This window comes from Solanum lycopersicum, chromosome 4 (genome assembly GCF_036512215.1).
Source record: "Solanum lycopersicum chromosome 4, SLM_r2.1".
NCBI classification, from domain to species: domain Eukaryota; kingdom Viridiplantae; phylum Streptophyta; class Magnoliopsida; order Solanales; family Solanaceae; genus Solanum; species Solanum lycopersicum.
Window position 1 is genome coordinate 11,179,620 of NC_090803.1, and position 22,204 is coordinate 11,201,823.

Below are 22,204 nucleotides of genomic sequence, written 5' to 3' on the forward strand. Positions count from 1 at the left end.
AAGTTCTTGAAAGATTTGGTTTTTTTGGAGGACAATTTGGTAAGGTAACATTATTCTCGATACGGTCCAACAAATAACAATTAAGTTAAGAATACGAAATATTTTTTTTCTAACACACAACTGTGTACGCGAGATGTAATGCTTTTTACATATTAGAATTATGGGAGAAATAGGAGGAGTTAGAATGAAGTTAGAAATGTCCATGTGTCATCGTAGGAGAATTCAATGTTACTCTTAATGAGGAATAAAAACTAGGAGGCCTTGCATTCATTCATAATGAAGCATTGGAGTTTGTATCCTATATCAATGCATGTGCGTTAACAGAGGTGAGAACATCGGGGAGTAAATACATATGGTGGAATGGACGAATTGAGGAGGACTGTATTTTTAAAAGGTTGGATAGTATTCTTGTGAATCGGAATTATAAATTTGTTCCCTACATATGAGGTGCATCATCTGATCAAACAGGGGTCTTACCATGTAGCTTTACATAAGGCTTGTAGCTCAAGATAGGAGACGTTAATAAAATTCTTTAGATTTTTGAATTTTTTGAGCAAGCACAAACAGTTTAACAAAATTGTGGACACTGTTGGGAACCCTTCATATAGAGTTCCATGCTAAAATGAAGAGAGTTAAGAAAGCACTGTCAGCTTTAATTAGTCTTCCTATGGAAATGTTTTTCAACAAATTTCCACCATAGAGGATGTGATAAAGGTCAACGAAATACAATTGAAAATACAACCACATGTAAACAACCAGGCAGAATTGAGCAAACTAGAAGCAGAATTGAAGAAATTTTTGCAAGTAGAAGAAGATTTTTGTAGTCTGAAGGATAAGATGAAATTGTTTTAAGATGGGGATAGAACTACGATATTTTTCCATTTGTATGTTAAAGGGAAATGGAAGAAGTTGCATATTGGTCAAATATTGAGTGACCAAGAAATTACGTTGCAAACAAATTAGCTGATTAAGCAAATTGTTGTGGGATTTTATGGAGAGCAATTTCATGCAGAAATGTTGGAAACGAACTATGTCCAGATTTACCAGATTCCAAAGAGTATATCAGATGATGAAATTGAGGCAATGAGTAGGCTTCTAGATCAGGATGAAGTGAAAAAAGTGGTCTTTGCATTGAATGAGAGCATTGCATGTGGGCCGGATGGATTTACAGGACATTTCTCTAAATGTTGTTGGGAGATCATAGGGGATGATATTACTAAATTAGTAAGAGCTTTTTGTCTATGGGCAAGAGATGTCAAAATTTGTTACTGATACCAACTTAGTATGTTTACCCAAGAAACAATTAGTACGATGCTTCTCTGATCTAAGACCAATAAGTCTTAGTAATTTTTCTGAATATGATTATTTCACCAGTGGTTCATGAAAAAAATTATGTTGGTCTTACCCAAGATAATTTCTCCAACAAAGTTAGGTTTTGTGAAGTGCAGAAGTATCACTGAGTATGTATTTTTAGGCACAAGAAATTATTAGATATATGGATATGAGGGGGAAAATGTTAACGTGGATGTGAAACTTGATATGACCAAGGAATATGACACAGTTTAATGGATATTCTCAACCAAAGTGATGAAAAGATTGCATTTCCCTGAAATGATTTTTGATATGATATGGTGGAATATGTCCAGAAACTGGTATTTAGTTCTGATTAATGGTAGGGAACATGGTTTTTTTCGAATCTTTGAGAGGATTGAGGAAGGTACATCGTCTATCCCCTACTATTTTAGTTATTGGAGAAGAGGTCCTAGAAACATCTTACATGGGGATGCATATTTTAAGGGATATAATTTTCCACAGTTGACCCTGTGATTAATCATTTAACCGAGTAGATGATATACAATCCTTTTTTCCTCTGGGAAAGAAGTTTAGCGATCAAAATAATGCAGGTGCTAAAAGAGTATTCATGTACATCTGGTCAAATGATTAAATGATTACTTTTTATCAACTATGAATCCAACAAAGATAAGTCATGGACCAAAATCTTCAAATTTTTAATAAATTCTTTTGGGAAATGTGGAGGGGAGTTAAAGGTAAACACATGGTGTCATGGGGGGATATGTTTCTTCTTATAGAGGAAGGTGGAATTGGATATACATAGATTGAAGATATAAATAAAGCCTTGTTTTCTTAGCTCTGGTGGAACTCAAGAGTATCCATCAACTCTTTACGGGCTGAATACATGTGGAATAATAAGTGCAAAACAATGCATCTGTTAATTTTAAACAGTTTAGGAGCCTCACGGGTTTGGAAGAAGATGATTAAGATTAGAGTGGAGATAGAACATGATATATAGTGGCAAATCATGACTGGAAAATCTAGTTTTTGATTTGATAATTGGAACTGGCAAGGATCATTATACTTTACTGAAGGAGAGTTGGCACAAGATGAGGAATGGGAGGTAAATTATTTTATCATAAATTATGAGTGGAATGAAGAAGAGCTAAAATAAGTCACTTCGGAGGAAATGGTACAACATACAACAACAAAAATCAGGCTCATTCTCAAGTATGTCAGCACTGACAAAGCATGGTGGATGCATAGTATTAAAGGCGATTTCACTGTCCAATTAACCTATAAAATCATAAAAAGAAAACTGCCAGTGAATGAATGGAGCAATTATATAGGGGTAAAGGGTTTGCCACTCAAGATTGGTTTTTTCTTTTGGAGAGTTTGGAAGCGGAAAATGGCCACATATGATTATTTAAAGAAGTTGAGGATACTTGCGGTCTCAAAAAGTTACTGTTGTCAGGAGGGTCACTTGGATACATATCTTATATTTTACTAATAACTCCCATCGCACAAAATCTATGGAAGCATTTTTCTTCTTGTGTAGGTCTCAGCGTAACTGGAAATAAACAACAAAGTATTTTTGTAATTTTGTCTTTAATGTAGTTTGTTGTGAAGTGTCGGCCAGAAGATAAGATGGCCATATGCAAAGTTATGTCGGCCAGTAATAAAGTAAAGGGCCACTAGTAGTTTATCGTTCTGTGACGGCGTAATTAATATAGGCCAAGTGTAAAGTTAGTGTCGGCCATTTCCAATGGCCTGATGTACAAAAATGTTGTATAAATAGAGGGCTTCTCCCCCAGTAATAAACAAGCTGAAAAAGCTACTTACTCTCCACTCTCTCTCTTATTGTCTCTTCTCTTAAAATATCGCTTCCACCCATCCAAAGAATTCATGAAAATCAAAAAGAGAAAAAAAACATCCAGCATTACCGGTCAACATAGATGGAAATCTCTACCTTTTTCAACAAAAATCAAAAAGATTTTGTTCAACGATAAAATCAACCATAGAAGTAAAATTGGGGGTGATGAAAAAAAACGAGTTGGGTAAAGATTAAAGAGACGATTGAGGGTAACGAAACAAAATGATTTTTCTAAGAAGGTTTCTTTTAATCGAAGAGTCTAATTTAACAAAATTATACTTCTTTGATTGGAGGAATTTTCTCTTGGATAGTACAATCAACTACTTATGAATTGATTACATGTACTCATAAATAGACAGAAGAATGAAATATTTCTCAATTTGGAACTATGACGATCAACTTAATGTATCGTAGTAATTGCATAAAAATTGTTCTACTTAAAAGAAAAATATGCTTCTTGGTGTGGAAAAAACTATTACTTATGAATTTTTGAATCATAGTCATCTACTATATAGAAGAATGAAGCACTTGTCCGCTTGGAACTATGAAGGTCAAAACAATGTCGAGTACGAATTGCTTAAGAAAAATTATACTTCAAGAAAGATATCATACATGGATTGGAGTAGTCACCCTTGTATTACAACACTCAATTACTTATGAATTGCTGACAGACAATGACCTATAAAGACCTAGGCAATATATCACCTCTGAAATCTTGAAACATGGAATGGAAAAAGAGTAAAGGCTTTAGTTTAGTACAAGTGCATGCGTACAGAAGGTTGTAAAGATTGTAGAGAATGTCACTAGTCGTACAAACAATAGTGGTGAAATTTAAACTTGAAGTTTATGTTACGAAGGGTTTCACAGGTCGTTTAGACTTGCATGAGTCATGGACCAGGTCATGAAACTTTTTGCACGAACCATGAAGTTGTCTGCTAGACCCTAATCTAAGTAACTCTATTAAATGGCAGCATGGACAAGGTATTAAGCATGTTAACCTTGTCACTTGCATATGCCAAGGAAACAAACATGCAAGGGTAAGCTGGTGACTGATTGTTTACAAAGCTAAGGTGTGCACAATGGCACTATGGCCTGATTGCAATAACAAAAAACAACTGAGGACAAAGGACTTGAAGTCAAGGAATCTTGGAAAGGGCTTGACCAGACGAAATCTTAACAAGGTTATGTGGGCATAGCATTGATATTCAAAATAAAGAACAAGGGAAACGGCCAGCAAGGCTATGCCCACATAACATTGACATAGATTTATGATAGTGGCGTGACAGCATTAAGTGGGAGCAATGCAAGGCGAAAATGTCTAACTATGGTAGTGTTAAAGATGGCAGAAGCTTGTCCAAAAGGCAAGCAATGTCAAAGATGACTAGTGGTTACAAGATACATGGTAAACACATGACAAGCGGTTACAAAAAGTCCAACGTTATCTCATTTTGTGTGGAACATATTTGGTGCCTTGTTTGGATTATTTTTAATACATGGGGTGTCAAATACATAGGATAAGATCATGCTAAAGCCAACAAGTGTTTTATTATTATTATGCCACTTGTCTGTAGTTGGCTGCACATAGTATTATAAATGTGCAGGTTGCCTTATGGTTTAATTCGGGTTTGATTGTTCTAGGAATTAGATAATAATAATTATAGTGTCAAATATAAGTTAAGTTCTAGGGTGATCTTATAGTGCCAAGGTTAGTACGACTTGGGAGTGTTCTTGTATTCACTTTATTCATACAAGTTGGAAATTATGTTTTCTAATAAGTTGGTTGTCTTTGTTTCATTTTATATTTTATTGCCATAATCATATCGTTGTCTACTGTTTTATGTTTCTTAAAATGTCCAAGATTTAGTGTCAAAAAAGTTGATGCCTATTTTTTGGGTTAACACCAAAACATTCCTAAATTTGGCTAAGTGTTGAAAGGTTGAAATTGACAAGGTTGTGGGCTGCCAATGTGGGTTAAATCGGTGAACTCTTTATGTTATTAGATCAGCCCCCTTACAGTTTCTGTGAAAGGGACTTCTGAAGTTCTATGTTTTGGGTCAATTTCAAACAATCCTATATTACATCACATAATGATGTAGGTGGTCTGTTGCCTATCAAATTTGAAGTCTTCGACTCTTCTTTCCAACGCTACCAAGTTTGCCTTATTTTTGAATTTGGAGTAAAAAGTTACGTCTGTTTCAGTGAAGTTATATCAAGTAGGTGAAATTTTACTTGCAGTAAATCCCATGAATTGTTTCACGGACCATGAAGCCTTAGACGGTCTGTGAAGTTTTTCATAGACCAAACCATGCACTTTACCAAAAAATTTTGGGGGATCGTCTCATAGGTTAAGGGGTGTTGAGGTATATTTCACCTAGTATAGTTATGTAACAACCCTAAAAATGGATATGCTAAGTAATGCTTAATATGTCTAGAACTCCAACGATTAGACCGGGTTCACACAGATTGAAGCGCGTAGAACCAGACCTCTAAATGGTTGCTACATCCAAGAGAACTAACTTGGGGAGTTATTTTAGCTAGGAAAGGTTTGGTCCAACCATGTAGGACTCTCAAATACGAAGATTTACTTAAAGGAGTCTTTACCGGACTTAATAGGGAAAGTCTTAGGTTTGGAGGTTATAGGGGTAAAATGATTTTTTGTAGGATAACTTTAGTATCATAATTATCCTAAATATATAATTAATTATTTAATTAATAAGGTGGCGGGGTATTTTCGGGAGAGAGGTCCAAAGTTGGGCTTTTGAAGTAAAGTCTTGCTCAACCTGGGTTCTAACCTTGGTGGAAGCAATGAATCAATTTTTTTTTAAATTAAGTTGGTAAAGTTATGTAATTAATTTATATTTATTATTTATTATCTGATTTAAAATAAAAGTAAATCAGATTTCTAAATTAAATAAAAACCTTATTCGACTAAATCCTAAACTAGACTCCTAATCCTAAGAAAACTCTTCTCTCCCACGCTCATATCTCTCTCTCTCTCGTATCTAACACTCTCACTCACGATTCTATCTACAAAATAACTTCAAAAAATAGTAGGTAAACCATACTTCTTCACACTTGAAGAACTCATAACGAAAATATTAGAAAACAAACGAAATCAATCACGTAGGAAAAAATAAGTTTGTCCGTCGAGTTGGTGTTTACTATAAGAGGATTTGGACGTGATTTTTGGAGAAGATTTACTCTTATTCCCTTTTCCAAGAGACCCTTAAGTCTTAGATGACTCTACTCAAAAAGTAGAGTTATTTCCGTTCTTGTCGAAATCCTTGTCCTAGTATCCCTTTGATCTCAATGTGAAATAGGTTAGAGATCATGTTGTTGGTATGTTTGTTGGTAGTTTAAGTTTGAAGTTTAATTTTCATGATAATGTATTCTTGATTATGTGTTTGGAATTGTAAGCATGTTAAGCTTTGTCAATCTAAAGTATGTGAAAAATGATATGCTTTTATGGTTGAATTTTACGTGCGAATGTCTGTGTAAATCATGAGGTGTAATAGTGGTGTAATGTTGCTGGATGAAATTGTAATTCTTGACTGAATATAATCATAATAATATTAAACTTAAAGATGCACGAAATGATCCACGAAATTCCTTAAGAATTAACGTATGAATTATGATAAAAAGAAAATGAAAATAGTGAACAAATTTCAAGAATTTTGTATGTGGGGTTCCTCAATACGAAATGGTACAAAATTTACTGAAAAATAAATATAAAATAAATGAGATCATTAAATATTGAACCAAAGACATCATTACATGAAAGCTATAAGAAAATCAACAAAAGATTAAGACAAATATTGATTGGAAGAGACTACAATTTCCAGCCAACCAACTTTTAAAAAAATGAGCTTCATTTTAATTTTTTTTAATGTGAGGTCATTGGGGATTGAACCCATGACATCACTAAATTAAAATTTCATAAAAATATCTTGAGAAAAATGCAACGAAAAACTAGATGTGGGGAGTGGAGATTGACACCACAACCTCTTCAATTGATGAGAGAGTTAGGAGAAAAATAAAGGAGAAAACAAATGTGGAGACTAGGGATTGAACCCACAATCTCTTGGATAGGTGAGAAAGTTAAGAGATAAATTAAAAGAAATAAAATGAGATTGTGAGGTATTGAACCTACAACCTCATTGACTTAAACGAAAAAAGGAGAGGAGAAAAAGAGAGAAAATATTTTGTGGTAGTTGGGGATCGAACTAGGGTCACCCAAATCTGAAAAATGTGATTATCAAGTTTAAAATAAGATTAAGTGTTGTCCAAGGGATTCGAAATCAGATTCCTTTCCCAATTCCCTATTGACACATATGGCATACATAAGTATTTAATGAATGTTGCATCTAAAGATCAAAATCAATATTTTGGAATATCTACAAGATGCATAAGTCTTGTACAACATAATATTGTAAACATAAATCACTTAGACAAACTATAAATGAAGCCCCATGTCTTGTATGTATAGACTCGTAAGTCTATCATACGTTTAAAAGTAAGTGAACCTAAGATGTATGTGATGAAATGATGTAACCCTAAAAGGGTTAAGTAAGAGTGTTAAACACACTAAATGGCCAAGGACATTGGCGTATATGATGAAATGAACAATGAAATGATTAAATGAACAAAGAAATGATGAAATGAACAGTGAAATGATGAAATCCAAGAAGGGTTAAGGAAGAGTGTGAACCACACTAAATGGCCAAGTGCATAGGTATATGCTGAAATAAACATTCACGGAAAATGGTGTGAGCAATTATGAAGAAAAAATGTTATAATGTACATAAATGTGGTTGACTACATGATATAAGACTAAAGTAAAATATGAGAGAAATCTCAAATGAGCCTAAGTAAATATTACCAAAACGTACGCACTTATGAGGGTGTAAAGTTAATTAAAAGACCACTCTCTATGAACACTCTAATGAAAGTATTGAGATTAACACACTTAATACTAATGATGATATGAGAAATCAGCTATTGAGCTATGATGTCCTCATACTAGAAGCCAGCTTCCATTACGTATGAGTTGAATGTATAGAACTTTATGCTGATAACTGATAGACTAGATATAAGCAGTGATGCCTTCTTTCAGGAAAGGCAGAGGTTCACGTAACCCTCATAAGATGAGACTGTCTGGCATGCCGAGTATGTGTCTCCTTATACCTCCTATTCTTCGAACCTATACTGCCAATATAGGGATCTGGCGTGGTACACTTCCCATGTATGCTAGCATGTTTTTGGTCACTTTGGCCAGTACTTCCACCTCTTTTTGATGTGGGCTTTCATGACACTGGATTTCATGATGCTCATATGATCTATGTCGGTTAAAGTTAAAGTTCCCAATGAATAAACGAGGTCAGCCTCAAATGATGCACATAGTGAAATGAATGATACCATATTTGTTAGGATAGGATAATCAAAAGGTGAGTTAGATTCAAGTGATGACATTAGGTCATTCTTGGTCATTGCACAACGAACCCGATAAATCCTAAGATGTAGTTTAAGACTTTCATCGGGTTTGTTGTTCAATGATTAAGAATAACCTAATGTCATTTCTTGAGTCAAGCTCACCTCTTGATTATCTTATCCGAACACCTTAGGTATCATTAAATTCATTATATGCTTCATTTGAGGCTGGCCTCATTCATTCATTGGGAACTTTAACTTTAACCGACATAGATCATATGAGCATTATGAAATCCAGTGTCTCCCCCACACTGAAAAAAGGTGGAATCACTGGCCAAAGTGACTCAATAACACACTAGCGTATATGGGAATTTAACCCCCCAGACCCTACATTGGCAGTATTGGTTCGAAGACTAGGAGATGTATGGAGACCCATAAAAGGCTAGATGGACTGTCTCATCATATGAGAATTATGTGAACCTTCGCTCTTCCAGAAATAAGGCATCACCACTCATAACTAGACTATCGGTGCTCAGTATAAAGTTCCATTACGTTCAAACTCATACGTCATGGAAGCAACCTTGTAGTATGAGGACATCATATCTCATTAGATGATTTCTCATCTAATGATTAGCATTAAGTGTGTTAAACTCAATACTTTCATTAGAGTGTTTATAGAGACTGGTCTCTTCATAATCTTTCACTCTCATTAGTGAGTACGTACTACTAACATTTACTTAGGATCATTTAGGATTACTCTCATATAATACATAAGCCTCGTATTATGTTGTCACCACATTCTTCATTATTAGCACCTTTGCGTTTCATAGTTACTCACCTCTTATTACGTGAATCTTCATTTCTTCATTTCATAGTTCATCTCATCATATTCCAATGCACTTGGTCATTTAGTGTATCTTACACTCATACTTAACCCTCCTAGGGTTCATCATTTCATTACGTAGAGATGAGGTTCATGTACTTTTGAACGTATGTTAGACTTATGTGTTTATACATACAACCATGGGGCTTCATTCATAGTTCGGTAAGTGATTCTTAAATTCCTAAGATAATGAAGTACAAGACTTATGTATCTTGTATATATGCCAAGATATTGATTTTTTATCTAAGTAGATGGCATTACTCTTGGATATCACATATTACTTCTGCATCAATATGGAAGTTTGGGCAAGGGAACCCAAATCTTGAATCACTTGGATATCATTTATATTTTTCATTTATTTTAATTCTAATATTCATAACATAAGAACTCTAAAATAAATCTCAACATTTACATGGAAGTATTAATTTTCTATTTTAATATTACTCTTTGTTAATTGAAGGGTTGGGGGTTCGAACCCCCACAATCCCTTTTAAATTTTTAATATTTTCTTATTGCCCATTCTTCCCTAAATCAAGAGGTTGTGGGTTGAAAACCGCACAGCCTCTTTGATTTTTTTCCTTTAATTTTTGCGGGGGTAGGGAGATTGTGGGTTCGAACCCCCACAACACCCTTATTTATTTATTTTTTGAAATAAGCTCATGCTTTCTCGCTGGGAAAGGGAGGTCATGGGTTCGAACCCCCACAGCCTGTCTATCTTTATTTTATTTAAACTGGGCGAGTGGCAGTGAGGTTGAGGGATCGAACCACCACAGTCTTACTTCAATTCCTAATTTATTTCGCTCCTTCCTTCATCCTTGAGGTCGTGGGTTCGATTCCCTCTTCTCATGTTTTCTTTTCCTTGTTTTTCTTTTTCTTCGCGTGTACCTGGAGGTAGTGGGTTCGAATCCTACGCCTCTTATTTATTTGCTTAATTAATTTCCTCCTCCTTCTCCCTAGAGATTACGAGTTCGATACCCCCCAGTCCCATTCTTTTTCTTTCTTTGAGGCGAGATCAGTAGATAAGGGGGTTTGATTCCCTTTAGCCCCATTCCTTGTTTTTCTTTTTAAGTCATCCCAACATGTGAGATCTTTGGTTCGATTCCCATTGAACTCACTCATTTAATTTTCCCTTTTAAAACCTAGATTTCAACCTTATTATAGAGTATACGAATCTTGATAATTCTTGTCATTATTCAACTCATTTTTAGTCACATTGTTCATAAGCTTAGTTTGATAAAAGATAGTTATTTCAATACACTATATTTCATGGTAATGAACATCACATTGACACATATTTCACACATAAAATATACATGAAATACATGATTTCTACAACCCCAAGATAGTGGCCAAATCTAGTGTCCACGTGCACACACACACACCAATATTTCGATCACAATTTGAATATAGTTTTCGTAATTTCTCTCACATAAACATGTTCACTATTAATATAAATACATCATTCGTGCCTAAATCTAGAAGCACAACATAGCGATCCTACGAATTCGTTTGGAAACTATGGATAAGGACATACAAAGGGGAAAAACCTTACTTTTCAAGACCTTGAGAATCGTTTGAAGGAAAATACTCTTGGAGAAAGAATTCCAGGAGAAAAACCTATACCTTCTTGTGTTGTTCATGTGTGAAGATGCTGCCCACAAACTTCTCCAAACCACGCTCAATTCTCCTCATCGCACACACCACTCGACGAACAACCTCCCTTTGCCTTGAGGTTTTTGATTACCTTGCATTTCTTAAAACTTTTCGTGTGTTTTTCAAGTGTGAAGAATAATTGTTATTAAACTTTTCTTGAGATATCTTGTTAGTCAGAGCGTGAGACAATGAGAGTTGAAACACGTGGAAGAGAGTTGAGAAATGTGAGGGAGATATTTGTTAGGATTAGGACACTAGATTGAAGACTTTCTAAAAATAGGATTTAATTAAATTAATACAAAGTTTGATTTATTTTAATTAATACATGAAAGGACCATTATGCCCTTAAAATTTCAGATTTTTAGAATAATAATTAAATCACCTTAAGTATTTATCTATTCGATTTTTTAGGGTTGTTACATTATCCCCCCCTTAGGAATATTTGTCCCCAAATGACACTACCATTACACATCGTAATGCATATCAGATTATAACATAATCGCTATGCACAGTCAAATAATAGCGACAAAATACAAAGAGATAAGGAAACATAAGCTAAAGAGTAGGAAGACTAACCTCAAGTGCTGAAAAGATGAGGATAGTGGGATCTCATGTCGAGCTCAGCCTCCCACGTAGCACCTGCAACAAGATGATTCCTCCATAATACCTTCACTTTTGCAATCTCTTTGTTCCTCAACCGCTTGACCTGTGTATCTAAGATATCACGAGGTACCTCCTCATAGAACAAGTCTTCACCAACCCCCAAACCTTCTATACGTAGGATTGATGCTGGATCACCTAGGCACTTCTTCAACATAATTACATGAAAGACTGGATGAACATAAGCTACCTCCGCAAGCAATGCTAAATCATAGGCCACCTCACCCACACGCAGTAGGATCTCATATGGCCCCACGTACCATGGACTCAGCTTCTCTTTTCTACAAAATCTCATCACCCCTTTCATAGGCGATATCTTTAAGTAAACTTGGTCACCAACAATAAATTCTAAGGCGCTTTCTATTGTCTGCATATAATTTCTGTCGGTTGTAAGCAGTAGCCAACCTGTCCTTAATCACTCTAACTTTATCCGAGGCCTCATGAATGATGTATGGATCCAAAATGGATGACTCTCGAACGTCGAACCACAAAACTAGAGATCTACACCTCCTACCACACAATGCTTAAAAAGGGCTATCTCAATACTGGAGTGATAGCTATTATTATACAAGAACTCTATCAAAGGCAGATGTTCATCCCAATTACCTTTGAAGTCAATCACACACCCTCTCAATACATCCCCAAATGTCTAAATGGTGCACTCTGCCTGCCTATCTATCTGAGGATGAAAGGTTATGCTAAGTTATCACTGCGTGCCAATGCTTTTCCTGAATGATCTCTAGAAATGTGGAGTAAACTGATATCCTCTATCAGAAATGATAGACAAAGGAATCCCATGCTAACTCACAATCTCATCAATGTATAGTCTCTCATAATCCTCGGCTCTGTAAATAGACTTCACAGGGATAAAGTGAGCAGACATAGTCAATCTGTCCACCATAACCCATATGGAGTCATGCTGCCTCTTAGTCCTTGGAAGACCAACCACGAAGTCCATATTAATGTCCTCTCACATAAAAGTCAGAACCTCAATAATCTTAGTCAGAACACCAGGCTTAAGATGCTCTGCCATAACCTGCTGACAATTAGGACACTTAGCCACATATTCTGCAATGTCCTTTTTCATGCCATCCCACCAATAAATCTTCTTAAGATCATGATACATTTTTGTGGAACCTGGATGTATGGAATACCTGGAACCATGGGCCTATACCATAATCCTGTTCCACAAATCATCCATATCTGGAACACACAGCCTATCTTGATATCTAAGTATTCTCTAACCTCCCAAAGCGAAAGACTCATTCATTTATAACAGCACTGAGTCCTTCAGCTCCATAAACACAAGATCAAGATGCTGACCCTTCTTGACTTCAGCTACCAAGGATTATTCAGAACAAGGATGAAATTAAACACCCCCACTAGTAGAGTGAACCAATAGAACACCCAGTCTGGACAATCTGTGTACCTCTTTCACCAGGTCCTTTTTCTCATCCTTAACGTGGGTTGTACTTCCCATGATCATCCTACTTAAAGAATCAGCTAGAATATTAGCCTTACCTGGATGATTTCAACAAATCTCAGTATTCTCCCAATTCTTTCTATTAAATACTAGGGAAAGTAACATACCCTGATAGCTTAACAAACTTCAGGGAATACTCCCTAACCGTCATAAAGCCTTGTTTAAGGTTGATGAACTCCTCAACCTTGGCCTCCCTCATCTATCAGGGGAAGAATCTCTCCAGAAATGTTTTCTTGAACTGCTCCCAAGTGATTGTCACTCCACCTAACACGCGGCTATCTTGCCACATCTTGCATAAGATTTGTTTAACATCCTTGAGCTGGTAGAAATCCAGCTCAGCCTTCTCAATATCAGTGGCCCCCATAGCCACTAGGATCTTATGCACCTCATCTACAATCTCTTGAGTATCCTCTGATCCCTGTGAATATAGGAGGATTCATCCTCGTGAAATCTGGCAGTGTGTCAACTATACTGCTAACTAGTGGATTTTTTCTGTGAACATTCTGCCGGTTGACTAGGGATGTCAAATCCTGAGAGTCCATTATGGTGGTTTGTACCATCTGGTCTATAGATGCCCTCACCTCAGCATCAGTCAACCCAGCTTGGTTAACTGGTATGACCTTCCTTCAATTGGAGCTTGGGGTAGATTCTGATTACCTCTAGCTGTTGCTGCTCCCCTCCTCGGACCTTTAGTTCTTCAAGCGTTCATTCTCTAAAAACAACAAGGTTTGATGTTAGACACGTTCATAATCCCCAAGAACTCAGACATTAGGAAAAACATGATAAGATCAAAAGAAGGGAATTTCTTCCTACGCATCATGCAGTCTCTAATCCTGGATAGTGGTGCACTTCACTACCATGACTTAGAAACTACTCAATGTGGTTTATGTGAACTCAATATTCCCGAAATTCAACCTAGGGATCTGATTTTAACTTTTTCACGACCAGAATCTAAACCACAACGGAGACCGGTGTTGTGAACCTCTTAGAGGTCGCAGACAAACCTACATGCGTTATTCAAACCTCACCTAGACTAATTTAAGAGAAAAATTTGAAATTTTTTTATCTTTACCATTCTTGCTAAATATTCTTAACATTTCATAATCATTCATCAAAAACCATCTAACACTAAAGAGATAAGAGACTGAAACAAATAGTTCATAAAGTATTAATTGTATGGTAGCCAAAAAGGCACCAATACAATGTCTGAACAAAAATAGGAAAGAAACGCTAGTGGAACATGCTCCACTGGCTCAACTCTAAAACTACGCTATAATGTTAAACAGTAGCATCCTCAAAGGCATGAGGACCTACCAAACTATGGATGAGTACTGACGCCTGGATAGCTACAACAATGAACTTGTTTCTCTTTTACCAACCTTTTCTTGCACCTAAACTAGCATAGATTTATAGGGTTAGTACACACTTGTACTAGGTATGGGTATATGCAAGAGAACACCAAGTACATGAATGAGAAAGAACAACTCTTCCCTAATGACATGATTTTTTTGGATGTCAAATCAGTAGACTTGCCAAATTGAGATTAGGAAAGCTAGTGAAATTTCTAAAATTAGTTAGGAAGGTCATGCCATTAGAGTAACATGCATCATTATAAATATCGTATTTCACACAACACACAACATCTTCATATAGCACATATCATAGCACATAACATATCACACATAATTTTCTTTCATATAATTTATTCATATGCCCTGAGATCTTGGAATCATGGACTTGACATTAAGACTTTCCAAAATGAGGGCTCAACACATGGAACCTCAACAAGCGAGTCGTCATTAACAAACACATGGTCTGCTTCATTCATTCATACATACTTCATTTCATTTCACTCATGGGCTACTATGAACACAAGCTATACCTAAGATGTTGTTTATGACATTCATCGGGTTTGTTGTACAATGGTAAGGATTAACGTAATGTCATTACCTTAATCTAGTTCACCTCTTGATTATCCTATCCTAACACCTTTGGTATCATTAATTTTTTTATATGCTTCATTTAAGGTTGGCCTCATTCATTCATTGGGAACTTTAACTTTAACCGACATAGATCATCTGAGCATCATGAAATCCGGTGTCTCTCCCACACCGAAAATAGGTTAAATCATAGGACAAAGTGACTCAATAACATGCTAGCTTATATAGGAATTTAACCCCGCTAGATCCCTCTATTGGTAGTATAGGTTCAAAGATTAGAAGATGTATGGAGACCCATACCTGGCAATGCAAACAACCTCATCTCATAAGAGTTACGTTAAACTTCGCCCTTCCCGAAAGAAGGCATCACCATTCATAGCTAGACTATCGGTGCTCAGCATAATGTTTCATTACATTCAATCTCATATTTCTTGGAAGCTGGCTTCTAGTATGAGGATAGACTAGATCATTAGATGATTTCTCATCTCATCATTAGTATTAAGTGTATTAAACTTAATACTTTCATTAGAATGTTCATAGAGATTGGTCTCTTCATTATCTTACACTCTCATTAGTGATTACATATTGGTAACATTCTCATAGGATTATTTGAGATTGCTCTAATCATATACATCAGCCTCATATCATGTTGTTACCACATTCTTCATTATTATAACCTTTGCTTTTCGTATTTACTCACCTCTTATTATGTGAATGTTTATTTCTTCATTTCATATTTAATCTCATAATATGACAATGCACATGACCTTTTAGTGTATCTTACATTCATACTTAACCCTCTTAGGGTTCATCATTTCATCATGCATATCTTACGTTCACTTACTTTTGAACGAATGTTAAACTTATGTATCTATACATACAAGCCATGGGGCTTCATTAATATTCGCTAAGTGATTCTTACTTTCATAAGATTATTTAGTACAAGACTCATGTATCTTGTATATATGCCAAGATATTGAATTTTTATCTAAGTAAATGGCATTAATCATGGATATTTTACTCACGTATGACTTGTGCATCAATACGGAAGTTTGGGAAAGGGAACCCAAATCTTGAATCACTTGGATATTATTTATATTTTTCATTTATTTTATTGATAATATTAATAACATTAGAACTCTAAATTAAATATCAACATTTACATGGAAGTATGAATTTTCTATTTTAATTTTACTCTTAGTTGATTGAAGGGTTGGGAGTTCGAACCCCCACAATCCCTTTTTAATTTATAATAATCTATTGTTGCCCATTCTCGCGTAAATCAAGAGGTTGTGGGTTCTAACCCCCACAACACCCTTATTTATTTATTTTTTTTAATTTCTCTCATGCTTTCTCGCTAGAATAGGGAGGTTGTGGGTTCTAACCTCCACAACCTTTCTATCTTTATTTTATTTAAAATGGGCTAGTGGCAGTGAGGTTGTGGGATCAAACCCCCATAGTCTCACTTTAATTTCTAATTTATTTCTCTACTTCCTTCAACCTTGAGGTCGTGGGTTCGATTCCCTCTTCTCACGCTTTCTTTTCCTTCGTATATACCTAGAGGTAGTGGGTTTGAATACCACGCCTCCCATTTATTTGTTTAATTAATTTACTACTCCTTCTCCTTACAGATCACGAGTTCGATCCCCCCAATCTCATTCTTTTTTTTCTTTGAGGCGAGATCAGTAGCTAAGGGGGTTCTATTCCCTTTAGCCCCATTCCATTTTTTTTTCTTTTTAAGCCATCTCAACATGTGAGGTCTTGGGTTTGATTCTCATTGACCTCATTTATGTAATTTTCCCTTTTAAAACCCATATTTCAACCTTATTATAGAGTACCCGAATCTGCAAAATTCTTGTCATTATTCAACTCTAGTAAAATGGTCTTTTTTAAGGCTAAGGGTAGTATAGTAATTACCCTAAATATCTAATTAATAATTTAATTGATAAAATGGAGGGAAATTTTTGAGAGTGAGGGGCGAATTTGGTTTCTTGAAGTGAGGTCTTGCTCCACCCGAGTTCGAAACTAGGTGGAACCAATGAATTAAATTGTTTTAAAATTAAGTTGGTAAATTGATGTAATTAATTTATATTTATTATCTGATTTAATATAAAGTGAAATAAGATTTTTAATAATTAAATAAAAACCTAATTTGACTGAATCCTAAAGTAGACTCCTAATCCTAACAAAACTCTTTTCTCCCATGCTCATCTCTCTCTCTCACACGTCTCTATAACTCTCACTCATGATTCTCTCTAACAAATTACTTAAAAACAATAGGTAAACAAAATATAAGAAAACAAACGAAATCAATCACGTAGGCGAAGTGAAGTTTGTCCGTCGAGTTGGTGTTGACTTTGAGGGAATTTGGACGTGACTTTTTGAGATGATTTTGGGCAGAAAGTCGAGGTGTGAACGTCATAAAATTTATGGGTTTTCTTAGTCTTGGTGCCTTTCCCAAGATACCCTTATGTCTTAGATGAATCTGCTCGAAAACTAGGGTTGTTCCCGTTCTTGTCGAAATCATTGTCCCTAGTATCCCTTTGATAACTATGTGAAATAGGTTAGCGATCATGTTGTTTTAATGTTTGCTGGTAAAGTTTAATTTCGTGATAATATGTTCTTGATTATGTGTTTGGAATTGTAAGCATGTTAAGTTATGTTAATTGTAAGTGTCCTACGACGGGCCGTCGTACCTGTGATTGTCCATCCTGCACATACTGTTATAATAGTCAGAGACTCTCCTTCAGCGTTCTCCATATATACATAGTCTATGTAAAACACAACGGACCCTTTGACGGTCCGTCAATGACACGAAAATTCGTCCTCATGCCTTTAGTGTGTCACTGGTACCATAGTAATGACATACTATTTTAATTGTTTTTGTAGTTTTGCTTGTCTTGTTTGCCACTTCTCATACTAATATTGATCCTTTACAGGTACTATCTACTATGGCACCCAAGTAAGACCGAATTTACGCACGCGGGTGATCAAAGTCTTTCGCCCCGTCTGCCCGCATGGTCATTGGCTCAGATGATGAGCGTGACCCCGAGTATGTGCCCCTAGGCACTTCTACCCCTTCCCGTCCTACATGTGCTCAAAGAGCCACACCAAAAAAGGTGGCGTCCAGCGTAGTCACTGCCTCCCAGTCTGATGAGGAGCGCATACTTACCGGCACACCCTCTAGGTCAGCCACAAATGAAGAAGGAGCGTTTGAATCCTTAGGTGTATCGTGGTCAGAAAAAGTCTCCAGTTTTGATGAGGTTCCCTCACCCGCCACCGCTGCAGCGTCGGCTTCGTCTAATGAGGCTGACAGTTCGGACTCCACATCAGGTTCACAAGCTCAAGGCCCCACCCCAGCCACTGACCAGCCAGACCAGTGGTGTGTCGACAGACAATTTCAAGTCTACTCTTAAGCCATGTTCCTTACTGATAAAGGAGTGATGACTCCAACACTCACCTTGGAGCGGCGGGTCCTTACAGGGAGTCTTCCGATGATGCTTGAGATCCACAATCTCTTCACCAAGCATCGCTTGGAGTGGACAGCAAGTCCGTTGGGCCGTTACAGTGAACAAATGGTCCGACAGGTTCTACGCATCCTACATAGAGACTATCCGATCACAGATAGATAGGCGGGCTCCCCCCGCCAAACAGGCCCTATTGGAGCAGTTCCGAGTACAGGGCGTGCACGTTGACATTTCCCTGCCTGCCATCCTCCTATTTCTATACGGCGAGGGTGATGATGCTACTCGGACCCCTCTCATTGTCAATTTTGACTACCGCTGGTAGATAGTTAATGATGGCAAGTTCATGCGCGAGCCATCACTGAGAGAGACCACCAAGAGGTGGATAGCTCTGCACCTGTCAGTTAATGGAGAGGGTGCCGACTAGGTAACTGAGCAAAAAGGGGCCATCAAGAAGGACAACCTCACTTTCACGGCGAAGTTCTTGTGGCTGATTGTCAGTCACTGCCTTTCCCTCACAACTGCTGATAATATCGTTACATGGGATCGAGCAGTATTTAAAGCGGCGATGATAGCCAGGTTCGAGGTGGACTTCGCGTGGCTTCTAATAGGTAGTCATGCACGAGAGGGATTTCAAGGTCACTACTACTTAACCTTTCCCGTGAATGATCTTTTCTCTCTACAGGTCCGCATGTGTGCCTATATGGCACATAGATCAGCTCAAGACCCCACAGGGCACTGTTGACGTCGGCCTCATAAGAGATGTGGCCAATGAGTTGGCTCCACGCAGAGGGCCCCATCCAGAGCTTTCCTCACGTGCTGATGATCTTGCTGATACGGTAGCCCAGGCCCGCACGGCTACACAGGCAAAGTCCACTGACACTACCCCGGTCGAGTCTATCCCTGGTAGTAGCACTGCCTCGAAATCCTCTGGCACAGCCCCTCTACCAGCACTGGTCTCGCTTGCTAGGGTCCAAACATTAGAGGCACAAATGGCTACACTTCTGCATCATATCCATCCGTGGATGTAGAAGTCTATTACTGAGTCAGAAGAGAGCCTAGAGCGGAAAATGGTCCAGTATACAGAGCGGAAGATTGCTGAGGTTCACCAGCGCTTGAACGCCTTTGAGCTGAGGGTAATAGCCCAACGAGCTCCTCCAGTGGATGTGTCGACTCGTCAGGCTGCAGTTGACAGTCTTTGTGTTTATATCGACACGATCTTAGAGGCTAGGGTGCCGGAGTCTGAGGCCCCTTCTATTGAGCCTACTGAAGACACAGTGTTGGCAGCCCTATCTGCCACTTGAGAGATTGAACAACCTCCCCCTCGAGAGAATGTGCAGAGGCGTAGGAGTCACGCAGAGGACGAGGCGCGAGCACGGAAGAAGGAGCGCCGAGAGATGGAGGCTGCGAGGAGGAGGCATACAAGATGAGAGTATCAGAGTTAACGGCTGGGGCGTCTAGCTCCCGCACTGTGGAGATAGCAGGAGGCACTACTATTGTTGCAGTTGTTGCTGAGGACACCACTAAAGGTGTCAAGATTGCAGAGGACGTGGGTTTGGGTGAACCGGACCCACCAACTTACTGATCGACGGCGCTTTGTGCCACAGGTTTGATTCACCTTCCACTCTAGTATTTATATTTTTGTGCATTGGGGAAAGTTGCATGTTTTTTTTGTTGGGGGTGGGGTAAATGGAAAGTGAGTGTTAGGGTGAAGTCTGAGTAACCTAATTCTCTATCGTCTTTTGGGGTTTTCTTGCCTGTGTTTTTTTCCCCTAAAGACTGGTTACTTTTTCTGTTGAACCGGCATGTTTATATATATATTGTACATAGTTTAATTCTGGATCATGATGGCTAAAATGATATCCTGATAAACTGGAAAATGATGCATAACTAGGCTAGTAACTGATAATTGTGTGGCCCTGAACATGACATAGAGGTACACCATTGCATTACCCTAAGTCTAAAATTTAAACTAGGTATCTGATAATCTTGTATAGTGATGAGATGTCAAGTGAGTGTGAGCAAAATTTTAATAGTCCACTATTTGTACTGAGCTGGAAACTTAACTGGTTGGTCCTGCTAAAAGTAAGTTGTAATATACAATTAGGAAAGGATCATAGGCCTTTATTCAATATAGCCCATTTCTAGCCTAAATAAAAGAAACCAAATGAAATTTATCCTTCATTGATCGAAATGATTTGAGCTTAAATTAGACCTTTGTTTTTCACCTTAATTGATCTTTTCTGGGGACAATGTCTTGGCCCCGGTCCCTCCTTGGAAATGTGCACCTCAGCTTATGCCAAAATCATAAGTTGAGGGTGTCTAATGAAGTAAACAACATTCGTTATGGCCCTGACCCAACATTGGGCATTGTGTACCTTGACTCATGGCGAAGCCATGAGTTGAGGGTGGCTATTAGTTGAAAGAGAGATAAAGAACAAAAGTAAAGTGACTCAGGAATTAGTTGAAATAAATGTAAAGAAAAAGAAAAATATACAAGAAATACAAGCAAGAAAAGAAGAGAGTCACTTACACAAAAGAAGAAAGAAAAGAAAATAGCAAGGTGAAAGAATATGAGAAATTGGACGAGATAAAATGATAGAAAGTGGAAGTTTAGCCGATATGTCAAGGAGGGAAAAAAGTCACTAAAGTATACGTGAATATACACTACCTGACCCTTAGTCTATGTTACTAGCTGAGAATGTCTTATCGTGATCCTAAGGGTTGTATAGTAAACTTTAGGCAGTGAAAATAAGGGCAAGCTTATGACAATATGTATGAATGAATGTTACTTTCTTCTGAGAGCGAGTGTTGAAAAGTAATCCTTATACTCAAACTGAAATTGTTGTGTGAAAGATGAGGATTTTGTTTAATGTTCGGACAGTAATTGCAATACAGGAATTGTTAGCACCTCGGTGAGAAATTGATGAGGATAGGTGTTAGTGCATGGCGAGTCTGTGTCATGTTCTGATCCCACATAATTCATGTCTAATGGTGATAGCATGTATACATTTGATAAGATTTATCGGGATCGATAGCCAAATGATTGCAAAGGTTTAAACATGGATACTATTGTACAAAGATTTTGTATTGAGTTATAGTGCGTCGCTTGAGGACAAACAAAAAATTTAAGTTGAGGGTGTTGACATACCGTGGTTTCACGGTATTATTAATAATTTTTCCTCAAGTTTAGTGTGTCCAAAAGACTTTTTATTCTAGATTTTATATAAGTTTCTCTAGTTTTTGCGAGAAATCCAGCCCAATATGAATGCGGACATTTTGTGCGAAGAAATGCAGAAGAAATCACCTACATAGCTTATGGAAGTCCGTCGTGCTTGTGACGGTCCATAGGTGGCACCGTAGTGCAGCTGGTGAAGGAAGATGGGGAAGTCTTACCAAGTGTGGGGTCACGAAGCTTGTGACGGTCCATCATGTCTATGACGGTCCTTCCTACAGGTTCGTCATGAAGTTCAGAGAAGTAATCCCAGTACGCAGATTCCAAGAGTTGAAGTGTTTTAGAATGAAGAC

At 37.4% G+C, this 22,204-nt stretch overlaps 1 protein-coding gene across 1 annotated transcript; it reads right to left on the bottom strand.

Moving 5' to 3' along the window:
* Nucleotides 1-11,706: 11,706 nt before the first annotated feature.
* LOC138347952 (uncharacterized) lies at nucleotides 11,707-13,471 on the bottom strand. Its single transcript, XM_069296560.1, has 4 exons — nucleotides 13,380-13,471; nucleotides 13,219-13,276; nucleotides 12,778-12,957; nucleotides 11,707-12,156 (listed from the first exon to the last, which is right to left on the bottom strand). Exons 1-4 carry the CDS (start codon nucleotides 13,469-13,471, stop codon nucleotides 11,707-11,709), a joined length of 780 nt encoding a protein of 259 aa, XP_069152661.1.
* Between the last annotated feature and the right edge of the window lie 8,733 nt (nucleotides 13,472-22,204).